The sequence below is a fragment of the Anopheles merus genome, chromosome 2R (genome assembly GCF_017562075.2).
Source record: "Anopheles merus strain MAF chromosome 2R, AmerM5.1, whole genome shotgun sequence".
In the NCBI taxonomy this organism is placed as follows: domain Eukaryota; kingdom Metazoa; phylum Arthropoda; class Insecta; order Diptera; family Culicidae; genus Anopheles; species Anopheles merus.
Genome location: NC_054082.1, coordinates 41,361,711 through 41,377,820, shown reverse-complemented (window position 1 = coordinate 41,377,820; position 16,110 = coordinate 41,361,711). Strand labels below are relative to the sequence as shown.

The following is a 16,110-nucleotide window of genomic DNA, read 5'->3' as shown; positions in this document are numbered from 1 at the left end:
GTTTGCTGTACAGCAAAACATCGCAGAACAAACGTTGCATAGAATTTTATTCTGAGTTTGTGTCAAAACCTGTCAATCCCGATGGAGCCGCGATTACCAGTAGCATCCACCAAGATGTTTCATTGTTTCATCGTAAGGCGTAGGTTCAGTTCAAGCTAGGTAGAATCATGGAGACATTGCGATCACTGCCCCAAAGTCTACGCATGTGAAAAGGTAAAACCCCCCAAAAAAGTGAAAACGTAAAAAAGGTATGAACAATAATCACTGCTTATTTGAGTTGGATTTACTGAAATTGAGTGGATCTACTGTAGCTGGATTTACCAATCGGTGCATAATTGGTTGCAGGACGCCGTAGAGCAGTAGTTTTCAACCTTTTTGCAAGGTGCATGCTCCCCATGTAGGGTATGTATAAGATTTCATTTCCGACTCACAAAGTCATGAGCGTTGCAATCCATGATATAAGGCGAAATTTTGATAAAAAAATCCCCCCAAATTCCCCTTGACGGGAATTCCTCACCGGTTGTTATATGTTGTTGCTAAAAATTGTGAAGAAGCAAATAAAATTCCATGCCACAAAAATATTGTATTTTTACACGTTTTTTTGCACCACTAGCTTGCTGACGGTCATTTTGCATCATCCAGAATATATCTTGTTATGCATCTAGGTTTACACGGGACTATGGTAATCATTGTAAAATAATGTAAGGACTTACCGGTCTTCAAGCAGGGATTCCTTTGCTACTTTTTAAACAGTCATAATCAAATAGTTGTTTTCTTCTTTTTACTCATACTTGAGTTATAATCTTTGATTATGTACACCACAGATTTTACTACATTATATTATACGTTCTCTCAATGAACCAGCTATTAGTAACTTATTAGGTGAATACTGGGGCACAATTTACACACTTGTATCAGTAATAGGTTTCCCAAGCGACAAAATCGACATGCTTTCTCGCTCTCTCAGGTTTACTGATGTATTGGGTAGAATGAGAAAGCATGTCGATTTTGTTAGTTGGGTTAATATTAACAATGTGGCGTAGCACTACCCGCAGTGTGTATGCTCGAAATGGGGATCGAACTGTAAACGATCTTGTTGGAACCAGCGTTTCTGCCGGTAGATAACTGCTCCAAAGCATACGTTATCAGATACTATAAAATGGTTTGTTTATTTACTGCAACAGGGTGTTCACTATAGACATCACATTCATTGTAATTATAATCAGATGATAGCACGAAGAGCGCGTGGAATTCACCGGCTAACCGTGCTAATCTTGATAGGAGCAATAGGGCCCGGAATGTTTGTAAGTGTATGTGCTATCACAACTGACAAGTAAGCCAGATAAATGGGTCTCCACGTAACCAGTAGAGTACTGGAATAAGACAAAAGGCATAATAGAAATGTGTTGAATGTCGTGTGTCAGCATCAGTGGGTTGTAAGAAACTGTCGTGTCAAGGTGCTGTTGTACCATGGAGCGTTTACAAATAGTTAGTGTATTACTTTTTGTTCCACTTGCGCTGTACTACCGTGTGGACGGGACCAGCTTAAGTTTGTTGCAAAATGAAAAAGCAACTTCCGACAGCTATCGATTGCTGGCTGTATCCGAGCCGTTGTATTACGATCTGTACCTTGATATGACGGATGCCAACTTCTCTAACTATGCAGGATCGGTGGACATCACTATCAAATATACCGGAAACGGCTCAATCTTTTCGTTGAATAGTGTGGATTTAGCGATAAACGAAGAGACCCTTCGTGTCGAACAGATGAATGGAACCAAAGTGCCTCTGGAATCGTTTACAGTTTCACGCCAGTTCGAACAGCTCTACTTCAATTGTACTGAAAAGTTAGAACCTGGCGCATCCTATAAGGTCCATCTAGAATTTAATGGCACGATCAAGACAGATATTTTTAAAGGAGTTTACCGTAGCAGTTACCGGGTAGATGGTGAGATCAAGTGAGTATTGTTCGCATGATAAGCTAAAAATAGTCACAAATGAAGATTACAATCGAGGTACATGTAATACGTGCATAGTTACTTAGTGCCATTGATGTATTTGTCATAGCTGATAACGTGATTTACTATTTTTGTAATCTTCTCAGATATCTGGCAACCACATTCTTTGCCGCTACCTACGCCCGAACAGTCTTTCCGTGCTATGATGAACCCGGGCACAAAGCAAGATTTAACGTCAAAATTCGGCATCGATCGCATCAAACGGCCCTATCGAACATGCCAGTAATCAGAAAGTATGATGTCGTTACAATAGTAGTAGTAAGCGTTGAATAGACTATAAATTATAATGTCAATATTTGGTTTTGTAGCACAATGATCGATGGTTATAGCGAAACGACTTTCGATACTACTCCCCTCATGTCAACCTACTTGGTGGCCTTTGTCGTATCGGAGATGAAAACGCTATCTTCAGCTGGTGAGCTGTTCCGGGTGTATGCACCGGTATGGACATTGGGTTTCATTGTTATTTATTCCGAAATGATCAGTTAAATATCAAATTGCATTCAAACTTATTGCAGGAAAACAAGGTCAACTACACGGTTTACGCACATGACTTTGCGGTACGAGCAGTACGTGCACTGGAGAACCATTTCGGTCGCCAGAACCAGATGCGGAAAATCGATCTGGTCGGTATACCTGACTTTGCGATGGGAGCAATGGAGAACTGGGGAATGATAACTTTCCGCGAGGACTATTTGATCTACCAAGATGAGGAAGAAACCACAGCCTTAGCAAAGCAAAAGATTGCATCGGTTATAACGCATGAGCTGGTGCACATGTGGTTCGGTAATGAGGTGACTCCCGAATGGTGGACCTATGTCTGGCTGAATGAAGGATTCGCCAACTTTTTCGAATACTACATAACATCGCAGGTAGATAGCGATATAATACTACATTACAGTAAAAAGGGCGTTTGAAAGTGTTGAAGCAAATGTATCACTGTTTATTACAGCTTGAGCCAGCGTGGAGATTGTGGGATCAATTTACCTTGGATAATGTACATTGGGCGCTATCCAAAGACTCGCATAGCTCTGTCCGACCGATAAATTACTATGCTACAGATCCTGCAGTTTTGAATGGATTGTACGACTATGTGGTGTATGAAAAGAGTGCTTCCGTTATACGGATGATACAGAACGTGATTGGGTTCGATACGTTTCAGCAGGCTATCAATGATTACTTACGATCACGCAGTTATCTCACAACGAGGCCGCAGTATCTGTATACCAGCATAGAAAAGTTCCATACAGTCGATCTTCCGGCCAGTGTTGAGGTCATCTTCGAAAGTTGGGCCAATACGCCAGGCTATCCCGTTGTAATGGTGTCTATCGATCGAACCACACGAACACTCACTGCATCTCAGAAGCGCTTTTGGATGCCGAACGAGATCGATACGCCACCCCAAAACATGTTGTTTTATATTCCCATGAACTACGGCTCCAATGTACCCACGTCGACCGACTTCGAAGATACATCGCCTACATTCTGGCTGACACCGCAGGATCCTACGGCAACCGTCACCCTTGAGGCGGGAGTCGAGTGGGTCGTAGTCAACAAACAGCAGACGGGGTACTATCGTGTGAACTACGACGATGAAAGCTGGCATAAACTGATTGAGGTACTAAATAGTGATCAGTTTGAGGATCAGCTGCCCATAATCAATCGAGCACAGCTAGTAGACGATGTGGCCAACCTTGCTCGGGCAGGTGAAGTGGGATACGATGTAGCACTGTCCCTGATGCAGTATCTGGAGCGTGAAACGGAATACATCCCATGGGCCACGGCGTACAATGCGTTGCTACATCTAGATCGGATGTTCTCTAACCACAAAGAGTACAATCGATTCGAGAACTATGTAGGAAGTTTAGCCTCGCATGTGTTTAGCGAAATGAATCTATTTGATACTGATAGCCATCTGAACCGTTTACATCGTGACAAGTCCGTTTACTTGGCGTGTTATTTCGGTGTTGAGGCGTGCTTGGATGCTGCAACTAAAATAATAAAAGAAGCACTTGCCGATGAAACGTTAAAAATTCCCAAAGAAGTGCAAAACGCCTTCTTTTGTGCTTTGCACAAATATGATCTGCTCGTTGAAGGTGACTATGGCGTAGAGATTTTCCAAAAATACTGGCTAGCGACAGATCAATACCAGCCGTTGATGGATAAGTTTATTAATGCGTTGGGATGTTCCCGCAATCTAGCCATGAACGAGTTCTATCTACAAATGATTGAAATAAATGAAACCGCACTTCCGATCACGGTGAGCATGAAAAATAACATCCTGAACAGCATGATTAAAGGAGGTCCGGCAACACGGAGTGCAGCGTTCCGCTTTGTGAGTGCACGATTCGATAAGGTTTCAAACATGCTCAATCATGAGCTTTCGGCGATGTTTAACGCTCTAGGTGACAGTGTTAACTCTCCAAGGGAGTACGATATGGTACGTAAAATGATAAAATGATTGAAGGAATGATGGAATACATTGCTTAATACTTCATTGTACTTATTTACTCAACAGCTGAAAGAGCTCATACATACTCACCAAACATCCTTGAATCCTTCATCGATGCAGGCAGCAACTCGTGCTCTTGCACAGGCAGAAGAAAATCTGCACTGGATCGCGAAACATTCTGGCGTTATTGCAAAATGGCTTGTTGAGCAAAACTTTGAAGGTGACGACGACGATGACAGCGGTGCAGAGGCTATTACTTCTGAAGCAGGTTTGTTCGTGCTGTTAGGGATTATATCAATTTCACTGCAGATGACAGTGTATTGAATGAAGGCACAACTCGCGACGGGTTAGGCTTATCTAACTATCGGCACTTTGTCACGGCGAAATAAAACATTGCGAAGTACCAAGAGATATATTTGCTGTTTATTTTGTGTTAATAATGGCAAACAAGCAAATAAAAGCTCAAGAGTGTTACAACAGTAAAAACGTATCTAAACTATGGCTGATCTTGCACCCACTGAACAATAATGCTATCGATAAAAGTAGCCGGCAGGGCATGATAACATGCTATCTGGAGGAGTCTTCTTACAGATAGGAAACGTATCAGACGATTGCATTGTGATCCTGATTGCCTATCGACTAATCTATCCGGCCACGAGTGTTTTACCGCATCAATAAATAGTCTCTAGCCGATGAGGCTAGGAAGTAGCTATTTCGGTTGCGCGTGACGCAGTCCCCAATTAGGTACAGTCCTATAAAGATGTCCCGTACTGCGCTAACCTTGGCCGCCTTTTGGCTGCCATTAATTCTTGCATCTGCTCCGGTGGAAATAGTGGAAAAAGTACCAACCAGTCGTGATACGCATGATGACAGTCGCTACCTGTTACCGAAAGTGTCAGAACCGATCAATTACAACCTTTTCCTGGACATTACAAACTACGATTTCTACTCGTACAACGGAACGGTAGAGATAACATTTCGCTATACAGGCGATCAGAACCATTTTTATCTGAACAATGATGGGCTGGTGATCGCGACCGAAAGCATTAAGGTGACCGGGCCGGACGGTACCGATGTACCAGTTGCAAATGTAATATACATGGAGGAGTTTGAGCAAATATATTTTGGCTTCAGAGATCGGCTGCAGACGGGGGAGCAGTACAAGATTGCAATAAGCTTCCAGAACAATATTGGCACTGAACTGAAAGGATTGTACAGAAGTAGCTACCTGGCTGGGAACACAACAAGGTGAGTTACGCATAAGATGGTTTAAACATAGACAAGTGTCGTTGAATAATTGTTGAAAGATACATCCTAAAAGCAGTTATGACGCTTTTCAAATTGCTGGCAACGCCAATCAGTGCGACCAATATGTCAGTCATGACCTTTTTCTTTAGCGTATCTATGGTTATTTATAGTGCTTTATGCTTGACTAGCAACGTGACGTAATTGTGATATAAGAAACGTTTTACAACCCTTTTACCATATTTTGTAGATATCTTGCTACAACCCATTTCGAGTCAACGTATGCTAGGAGCGTATTTCCATGCTACGATGAACCATCGTACAAGGCCACGTTCAACGTAAAGATTCGTCATCGGTCCGAGTATAGAGCCCTGTCTAATATGCCAGCAATAAATAGGTATATTAAGCTATGGTATTCTTCTTTAAAGTTATTATATAGTGGTCTAACTGTACGATCATTCATTTCAGCGTAACGGTAGGAGACTATACGGAAACAACGTTCGACACTACACCTCTAATGTCCACCTATTTGTTGGCTTTTGTCATCTCCGACTTTAAAACGTTATCTCACGAATCCGACCGATTTAGAGTGTTTGCTGCAGTAAGTACTGTATCAGGATGGGGACAAGTTAATAGATTAGAAACATGTTTTTATTTTACTTTTATTTTATTCAAACAGGAAAGCAAGGTAGCTCACACTGGGTATGCGCTGGAGTTTCTTGGCAACTCGTTACGCACACTCGAAAACTTTTTTGGACGCCAGTATCAGCTGCCGAAAGTAGATCTCATCGCTATACCCGATTTTGCGATGGGTGCCATGGAAAACTGGGGCCTGATAACGTTTCGGGAGCAGTACTTAATCTATGAGGAAGGTGTAACGACAGCTCGTACGAAGCAAAACATTGCTGATCTCATTACGCACGAGCTAACGCACATGTGGTTCGGTAACGAGGTTACTCCCGAGTGGTGGACGTACTTATGGTTGAGCGAAGGCTTTGCTAGATACTTTGAATACTACATAACATCACAGGTAATGAATCAGATGTTTGGTTAAATACGTTATTGTACACACATGTTTTTTTTTAAACGACTTTCAGCTCGAGCCTACTTGGAACCTCTGGCAGCAGTTCATCGTGAACAATGTACACTCGGCGCTGTCACAAGACTGTAACAGCAACAATCGAATGATGAGTTACTATGCAACGGATCCAGCGGTACTAAATGACCTGTTTGATTACGTCGTGTACGCAAAGAGTGCTTCCGTTATACGGATGATACAGAACGTGATTGGCTTCGATACTTTCAGGCAGTCTCTTAACGATTACTTACGATCACGTAGTTATCTCACAACGAGGCCGCAGTATCTGTATACCAGCATTGAAAAGTTCCTTATAGTCAATCTTCCGGCCAGTGTTGAGATCATCGTCGAAAGCTGGGCCAATACGCCAGGCTATCCCGTTGTAACGGTGTCTATCGATCGAACCACACGAACACTCACTGCATCTCAGAAGCGCTTTTGGATGCCGAACGAGATCGATACGCCACCCCAAAACATGTTGTTTTATATTCCCGTGAACTACGGCTCCAATGTACCCACGTCGACCGACTTCGAAGATACAACGCCTACATTCTGGCTGACACCGCAGGATCCTACGGCAACCGTTACCCTTGAAGCGGGAGTCGAGTGGGTCGTAGTCAACAAACAGCAGACGGGGTACTATCGTGTGAACTACGACGATGAAAGCTGGCATAAACTGATTGAGGTACTAAATAGTGATCAGTTTGAGGATCAGCTGCCCGTAATCAATCGAGCACAGCTAGTAGACGATGTGGCCAACCTTGCTCGGGCAGGTGAAGTGGGATACGATGTAGCACTGTCCCTGATGCAGTATCTGGAGCGTGAAACGGAATACATCCCATGGGCCACGGCGTACAATGCGTTGCTACATCTAGATCGGATGTTCTCTAGCCACAAAGAGTACAGTCGGTTTGAAACTTTCCTACGTACCATCACAGGTTGCATGTATGAAAACATTCTACTAACTGGTCCGATGGATCAAATCAGCCGACTACATCGCGGGAATACAGTGTACTTAGCATGCTACTCTGGGGTGAAGAAATGTTTGGATGACGCGCACGTACTAGCCAATAAAGCTGTCCAGGATTCATCGTTCACCATACCTGAAGAAGTACAAACGACAGTGTTCTGTGCTTTGCACAAGTATCCAAGCGCAACTTTCAACGCCCAGACCGATTTATTTGAAAAATATGTGAGAACAGCCAATAGTCCTGAGGATTTGGATATGATTAACCGGTTCCTGGCAAGCGTGGGATGCGCTCGTAACGAAACTATCATGGAATATTACCTCACGCTTTCGGCATATAATTATCCGGGGCTTCCCGTGACGGCCGGACAAAGGAGCCAAATCTATCTCGGGCTAATCAACGGTAGCCCTGGAACGCGCCAGGCCGCATTGCAGTACTTATACGAGCATTTTTCGACCGTCACATACTTGCTGACCTCCGTGACCCCGATCTTCACTGAGTTGGGCAATCGTATCAATACGCGATTACAGCACGAAGTGGTACGTTATCTCGACGCCCTTGGCATCTTATTTTAATCTAAGTTTATTGAAATGTTTTATTTTCCTGTTTGATCTACTTTTCCTGTAGCTTAAAAACATTGTGGACGAGTACGGACACATGTTGACAACGGCAGCGAGAGCCGCCGCAGATGCAGCCCTTGTGAAAGCTGAACAAAACATTCGCTGGATAGAGAAACACGCTGAAAGCATCACTTCCTGGTTGGTGGAGCAGGACTATGAGGGAACTACTGTGCAGCCACCCGATGGTGGAGCTGTTGCTTATTCCGTAGGTATAGCTGTTGCATTCGGATGTGCAATTTTGCAGATTTCGTCAAATGTGTTGATTCGTTAAATATGTTATTCAGCGTGTAAATAAAATATTCTGTAACAGCACCACTAATGATATGTTGATACTCTTCCCTTTCCTTACTAAATAATTTAGTTTACAACAGCTTGTTGCGCCTCAACAGTGATAATATTTTTTATCCACCCATAGGACTCACTAATTCGCTGGTAAATATGGTAAAATGTGTTTCTATCCTCCTCATCGCCATCGGTTTGTTGAACTATACGACCCGAACCATACATTCCCACCAGATAGGTCACTTGATATTCGTTGACTCCCTGTGCAAAATGGCTTACTAGGGCATTGCCGGCATCCTCTTGGAAGAATACAGAACGCTGATAGTACTTTCTGTCGTGCTCCACACACAACTGCAGGCCGGTCACATTAGAACCGGGATCCATTCTCAGGCATGCCTCGTTATACAGTGGGAAAGCGTTCTGATGATGTTTTACTTTTTCTTTTCCTTCAATGTACACTTCCTCCAATCTCAAAGGTGTATGTGTCTGGTTATGCCATAAACATGCAGGGATAGTTTCATTGTTGACCGTAGCCGCCGTAGCTAGCTTCAACAGTATCAGATTAAACTCTGTCGATACGTTGCTGTACTCCGGGTGCATGAATGTGCGCTGGATAGCGATAGTTTGCAGCGTACTATTGCCCAACACAACCGTAACGTTATCCTGGGCTATGCTTTGATAGCAAGAAGCTGTAGTTAGGACGAATTGCTTAGCAACCAGGGTACCGTTGCACGATCGTTCGCCACTGCCTTGGATAAAAGCCTGTGGATGAAACGTTGGGTGAATGAGCAGAGTGGTCACAATCCACACAAAGCAGAACACTTACCATGTACGGATAGGTTGGGAAGTTATCCACATCGTAGGGAGACTTGTTTTTCCTAAACTCATGGTACAGATGCTTACAACTGGCAATCTCCTCGATCGCTTGCGCTAGTTGCTCACGATGTTCCTCGTCTCGTAACACATTCTCAGCCGTGCAGCACACAACCATCTCATTCTGCTTGCCAAACGAGCACGAAGACGATGGGCTAACCGGCTTACCCTGCTTAGCTTCCTGGTCAAGCTTCGGACAGTATCGCAGACTAACACAGGTACCTTCAGCTCCGTTGTCATTCTGACAGCGATCTCCATAGTACTTGGTATCGTCTTCGTAATGAACTAAAAACGGGAACACGCGAATAAAGCTCCCTGGATCTGTAAAAAACTTCCAAATTTCTTACCTTTAGTTGCATGAACAATACTATCGATCCACTGCACGTACGGTGCTATTTTGGTGTACACGGTCGGCAGATTAAAGCCACAATTTTCTCCCTTGCTGTTGATCGCGAAGATGTAGTCGAAATAACGACCAAGCGCGTACAGTGTTCGAGACATGGCAGATCCAACGCTGTTGTGGCAACTGTTTGGTGCCAGCGCCGTCGGGAATCCGGCACATAACTGATGTTGTGGCGCCTTTTCCAAGCACTCGTCGTACACATTGGCCGTAGCGAAGAACTGATTCGTGCGAACGGACTCATCATCGCTTTCGTTAAACGGCACATATCCATTCGTTTGGTACTCATCGACTGGCAGCTTGTCCCACGGCCAGATACATGCTGGCAGAACCGTTTTGTTAAATCTGTAATCGCAATTTTTGAAGAATGTTCAAACATTTGGCCAACATTTGATTTTTGGTTGTAGTTAGTGCTTACGTGTAAAGAGGCTTCACTATTTCCAGCAGCGCAATATCATTCGCTAGGGTAGCTGCATCAAACTCTGGGTGATAGTGTATTTTTTTTGCTTCCGTTCGAACCCGAATCGAGTTTTCTCGCACCGGGTAGTAAACATTATACTGACCCATTTCAATGGTATAGCCATCGCTATAAGGTATAAATTGGAAGAAAATATTAGCGAAAAAGGCAAGCCTCAATCTCTACGAACTGTTGATACACTTACACTTCATATTTTCGCAAGCAGTTGGCAGCAGTTAGAACAAATTTTGGTGCTATAAGCGAGCCATAGCAGTGCCGCTTCGATCCCGTTTCGGATGTTTTCGGAACGATACGTACTTTGTATTGCTCGATGTAAGTGTTCGACAATCGACTCTTGGAGTATTGGACCTGCACGTAATCATCGCTCCTAGAAGCCATCGAGTCCTCGTAGTCACGGAAATCACTATACTTCGAGGTACATTCTATAAGATAAGCGTGAAAGTAGAATTTCATTCGAATCATGGTGTGATTGTGTTCCATTACTTACCTGATGGTAGAATTTTGTATCCGAGCACTTCTTCCATCCAGGGAATGTAGTTTAACACAGGTAAAGCTAAACCTTCATCGTCCGATCCGAAGGTGAACACGAACGGATGCATACGATACTTAGCAATGGCACGGGTTTGTAGTACTCCACCCGTTTTGAGCAGAGCCATTAAACATTCTTTACGATTTTGGAAAGTACATTTGGTTTCCTCCAGCTTCAAACTACCATTAGATGCTACAGGAAAAAAACAAGCAAATTAGTTTTCATTTCTTTGTTTGTTGTCTGCATATCTTATTTAATCTCATTCGTACCAAGGTCTATTAGTTGAATCTTTTCGAATCCATCCTCAAACGAAGTGTCCCAAAAACATGCAGGTACTGCTAAACGTGTAACACTGAAAGGGATAAAAAATGATGATGAAACATTAATTCTAAATAATTTCCATATTTTCAAAGGCTGCTAGCCACTTACGTGATGGATTCGTTCAGCCGAAGCAGCGTTACATTATACTCGGGGTGAGGAAACTGTTCGATCGCGCTAATCAAGGGCAGTGTTTGATTGGTAAGTTTAATCTCTGGCAGTGTGTTCTCCTCCGACGACGTACAGTCCGCCGTAGTTAGAACGTGCGATTCGTCCACGATCAGGCCGATACAAGTCACCTCACCGTACTGTACTCGTACCGTGTGGCTGTACGTTTTGTCAACGTATCGATCAACGAATATTGAGCTGGCCAAAGCGAATCCTCCGTGCTGGTAGATGGTGTACGGACAATCTGTGTGATAAAAGGGTGGAGAGGATGTTGTGTTGGCAGTGACAAATTGCACCTATCGCGTAGAAACTCGTTCTAACGTAATTAAACAGTGTGATTTGGAAATTCCATGCAAGCAGCAAACAACGACGTTAAGCTATTAGTATGCACATTACCTTTAACACTGCGTTCCACATTTGGTACGAGCGTATCTAACGCTTCTAGCTCAGATGCTCTCTCTGGAAAAAGGTAGCTGGATGCTGTTTGGGGTGAAAAGAAATTATGTACCAAGTGTCGTTCCACATTTTCACTGTTCTCTCTCCTTTGTTCAAAACTTGTTTTTGCATGTCGTTTTTTTGGATATTCGTTTATTGGGTTTCACTTTTCGTACCTCCAACCACACAGCACACCACTGCTATGGCACGAAACACTGCGGAATGGAATCGAAGCTCGCCCATCGTGATGTATATTCAAGATCGACAAAATCAATATGATCCCGCAAACAACTGACGGTAGCTACGGTTACCGACAGACTGCCAGAGGTTCCTTCAAATACGAGATTAGCACCTTCGCAAGCTTTCGAGCAGTTTTTAAGAAAAAACCTGATCTTGGGTATTTCTAGCAACAGGGGTTTTGCCCTGTTCGCTGTGGTCACACAGTTAACCACCACATTGCCGCGAGACGAGCACGACGACTGCTTTCGTGCAGTGTACGGCAAAGGAAGCTGAACGTCCTATCGTTCGGTCGCGTAAACGGGAGGGGAGAAAACGTAAACATAACGTATGGGAATTGGAGGGCATAGTGGGGACTCTTTTTGTTGGTGTTTGTGATGCGGCATCATAATAGATGCCCGACCGATCGATGTATAATCAAAACAAACAGCAGTAAAAGACCGGCTTTAATCAGTGCGTCGATGCGAAGCACTCTCCGATTGAAAGAGACGGAAGAGAAGCGAGTTCATCCGCACTAAACTAGTTTGTAGGAACTTCCCCGAAAAGCTTTTAATCAGAATCATGAATAACCTTGAAGGTGTGGTAAAAAATGGGTTGTAAATAATTCTCAAGATAACAAATAAATTAAAAACATATTTTCTTATTAAACGTTATATTTTTCCTGCATTTTAAGTTTTAAAATGGTATGAATTGTTTGTCTTCACATATCCTGTGCCATCAGATAGAGCTGAGCCCTGATCCACGGGTAGTACTCGCTTACTCGCGTATAAATCGCCGGACGATGCTGAGCACACTGGGCACCGTTGCTGTAGATGCCGACCACGAAGTTTACCGGGCGCCAGTCTGACGTCATGTACACCGTACCGTACAGTCCAGTGCCTGATTCTGCACAAGCCGTTGGCTCATCACCACAGTAGGAAATGTCCGTATCGGGTAGTACGCATGCCTCCGTTAGCGTAAGGTTGGAATAGTACTTCAGACGACAGTCGATGTAGTACAGTGGGTTCACCGTATCAGCGATGATGGCGTCCGAGGCGGCATCGTACCCGGTTGAGATGAGCTGGGCAGGCATTCGATCCTTTTCGGGCCACATACAGGCCGGTACAGTGTGCTCGGTAATCGCGACCGGTGTGTCGAGTGCTAGCAGGGCGATGTTATAATGATTAGTGTGATGATCAAACATCGGATGAACCACAGTGGACACGACGCTACGTGTTTGGTTGAACCATTCGTCCTTTCCGGTAGTTCCCAGCTGTACCGTAATTGTCTTAGACTTGACGCTGCAAAACGGGGATTTAAATTAACGTCATGAAGGAAGGGGTCTTTGGAACTGCCAACTCACCGTAAAACACACTGGGCCGCGGTCAGTGCGAACTGCTTCGCGATCAGTGTTCCGACGCATTCCACCTTGCCCTCGTCGCCCAGTATAAGCGCAAGTTGCGAGTGAAGCTGCTGCTCCTTGGTCGTGCGGCGGTGCACATCGTACAGCTCGTGGCAGTGCTCAATCTCGTGCCGGATGCTCTGCAGCTTTGCCTGCTTGTCCTCTGCCTTCAGCATGTCGTCGGGCGTGCAGCAGTTTAACACATCGCCCCCTTCGAAACCGCACTGCTGGAGGGCGGCCAAATTGCGCCCCTTGCCCTTCAGCTGCCGGTAGACCTGGGGGCAGGCTTCGAGGCGCAGGCAAACACCTTCCTTATCATCTTTCGTGATACACTTTTCACCCAGTCCGGCGTCCGGGATCGCGAACAAAATTCGGTCCAGCGCAATCACATCGCGAATCCAGTCGGCGTACCGTGACACCGGCACCAGCTGCTGCTGCTCGTTGCAGAACAAGCTGACCACCATCGGGTGCATGGAGTATTTGTCCAAATCACGTATTTGCAACAGGCTGCCCGTTGGGTTCTTGGGTGGAGCAATGGCAAGCATAGCAAGAGCAAATGAAGGTGAATGTTAGAGACGCATTTGGGATGAGCTTTTTTCGAGGCGATAATCAAACAACACTTACCCTTTCGCACCATTGGGCAAAGGTTGTTTTGAGGCAATCTTCCTGCGTCGATGCCAAACAGACGGTCGTATTTTGAATGAGTTTTCCAAGGGTAGTACCTGGAAATGTAAGAATGAAAGAGAATATTTGTTAAAATTTTGCACATCTCGCTGTAAAGAGCAGAAATTACCGAAAGCGATATCTTGCACTTTGGAGTAGGAGATAACATTATCCTTTGGCCAGAGACAGGCGGCCGTGTTTTCCTGGGGCAGTCTGTATCTAAAGATGAGAATCAGTACCGTTTGGCATCAATTTAAATCACACTAAAAAAGTCGTATTCATACATACTCGGTTGTTCCATTAATTCGCAACAGAATTGGCGCTTTTCCGCTGGTCACGTTAAGTGCCTTGTAGTTGGGATATACCAGCCGATCGGCGATCGGTAGATTGAAGTTGTTTTGCAGCTGCACCTGAACCGATTTCCAGTCTTCTGGCACACATTCTGCGGTCGATAGCAGATAATAGTCGTTTATCAACACTCCCAGACAGGTGCTGCTGGCATTTTTCTTGATGAGCGCAACGTGACAATAGTCGCTGTACACCGTTCGGAGATACTTCAAGGGACACTCTTAAACATATAAACATTAGGAGCAAAAATAGTACCCTTAACGATATTTTACACATCACTCGAAAACTCACCATCGATCTCAATGTGCTCGTAGGTCATAAAGCGGTTCCTAAAGTCTTGCAACATCGAACGTCCATCGTACTCCTGAGGATTGGCTGTGGATGAGGAATGAGCAATGAATCACAGATGAGTAAATTGCCCATAAGGTTAATGAATTGCTGCACTTACAACTTTGCACTGCGCTAATGATCACCAACACCAGTAGCGCTGCTAACCAACCCCAACGATACATGCGGCTCATGTTACTCTCGCTAAGCCTTGCTGGAATAAAACTTGTTCCCTCTACAACTGACTGGATTAGACTGCGCTGAACGACGATTCGATTCTACAGCGGGCCACCTTGTCCGCCCGAATAACTTATCGCTCCAAAGTTCCCCATCCAAGGTGTATCCCAATATTCATCCCTACCACAAAGCGTGGACCTGTGTGAACCCCACGCTGAGCGAACGGTCGCTGTGATTCTAACTGAAAAAACAAACAAAACGGAATACAAAAATATAATCGGACCTGCGTGATTGATGATAATATTTCAAGTATTATGGAACATACTGAGCTGCAGCTGGAGGAGTGAAGTGATACAGGATGGAAATAAAAAGTTATTAAAATAAAGGGGCTCAGCTTAAAAATTAAAATAAAGGGGGCCTTGTTTTGTTGGATATATCTGGAAATCCCTAGTCTGCTATGGATTTCCCCAAAATGTTATTTCTTTATTCAGTGGCATTAATTACTTTAGTATGCAAGAGATCTTTCATCGGTTGTTTAACTCTTGTTTGTTGAATATACGTAAAGTTAGTTTGTTTATTTATACAAAGCAATCTTTTCTTTTTTATTTTTTATTGTAAAATATTTTTAATTTATTAATAACACATTTTCATGTTTTCATGAAATTTTTATAACGGAACATTTAAATTGACCATAAACATAAACTCAAGAATGTGAAAGCAAAGTTAGCCAATACATAATAATAGTAAGTAAACAAACCAAATAAGAGAAGAGAATAAACAAAACCAAGAAATTTTAAGAAAAAACAAGATAAAGCACAGTTTAGCAAGAGAACAATTCAACAAATTACTTTAAAAATGCAATAGAATTTTAAAGTAAGCATTAAATCATTAAAATTGGTATTTTTAAATTTGATCATAGACTAATTTACATTGATATTTCATTGTTATCAAACAACATGTTTGTTACTCAAATAAAAACTATAAAATAAATCAATCAATCTGAAAGACAATACGATCAATAAAAAATTGCATTTCTTTTCTAACCCTTTACCTCATACATCTGTTGACAACATAACAACATGTTTATGCTGCATGATCTCGCAACATAACATC

At 43.5% G+C, this 16,110-nt stretch overlaps 3 protein-coding genes across 3 annotated transcripts in view; 1 reads left to right on the top strand and 2 right to left on the bottom strand.

Moving 5' to 3' along the window:
* LOC121590789 overlaps positions 1-8,696 on the top strand; it is a 41,334-nt gene extending 32,638 nt beyond the window's left edge. The window contains exons 14-25 of the mRNA XM_041910785.1: positions 1,441-1,958; positions 2,105-2,251; positions 2,327-2,459; positions 2,537-2,890; positions 2,971-4,458; positions 4,537-4,785; positions 5,180-5,718; positions 5,966-6,112; positions 6,184-6,316; positions 6,395-6,745; positions 6,813-8,300; positions 8,389-8,696. Of these exons, the coding sequence (XP_041766719.1) occupies positions 1,441-1,958; positions 2,105-2,251; positions 2,327-2,459; positions 2,537-2,890; positions 2,971-4,458; positions 4,537-4,785; positions 5,180-5,718; positions 5,966-6,112; positions 6,184-6,316; positions 6,395-6,745; positions 6,813-8,300; positions 8,389-8,652 (5,811 nt within the window). The 3' untranslated portion in view covers positions 8,653-8,696. The remainder of the gene's footprint in view (positions 1-1,440; positions 1,959-2,104; positions 2,252-2,326; positions 2,460-2,536; positions 2,891-2,970; positions 4,459-4,536; positions 4,786-5,179; positions 5,719-5,965; positions 6,113-6,183; positions 6,317-6,394; positions 6,746-6,812; positions 8,301-8,388) is intronic.
* On the bottom strand, positions 8,641-12,331 carry LOC121589320. The gene is made up of 10 exons (XM_041908128.1): positions 12,041-12,331; positions 11,826-11,909; positions 11,373-11,673; positions 11,213-11,295; positions 10,902-11,135; positions 10,599-10,836; positions 10,355-10,522; positions 9,884-10,281; positions 9,490-9,821; positions 8,641-9,425 (listed from the first exon to the last, which is right to left on the bottom strand). Exons 1-10 carry the CDS (start codon positions 12,105-12,107, stop codon positions 8,739-8,741), a joined length of 2,592 nt encoding a protein of 863 aa, XP_041764062.1. The 5' UTR covers positions 12,108-12,331; the 3' UTR covers positions 8,641-8,738.
* A 405-nt stretch (positions 12,332-12,736) lies between these two features.
* Positions 12,737-15,223, bottom strand: LOC121589099. Its single transcript, XM_041907742.1, has 7 exons — positions 14,942-15,223; positions 14,785-14,868; positions 14,434-14,713; positions 14,276-14,364; positions 14,107-14,204; positions 13,444-14,003; positions 12,737-13,381 (listed from the first exon to the last, which is right to left on the bottom strand). Exons 1-7 carry the CDS (start codon positions 15,012-15,014, stop codon positions 12,802-12,804), a joined length of 1,764 nt encoding a protein of 587 aa, XP_041763676.1. The 5' UTR covers positions 15,015-15,223; the 3' UTR covers positions 12,737-12,801.
* Between the last annotated feature and the right edge of the window lie 887 nt (positions 15,224-16,110).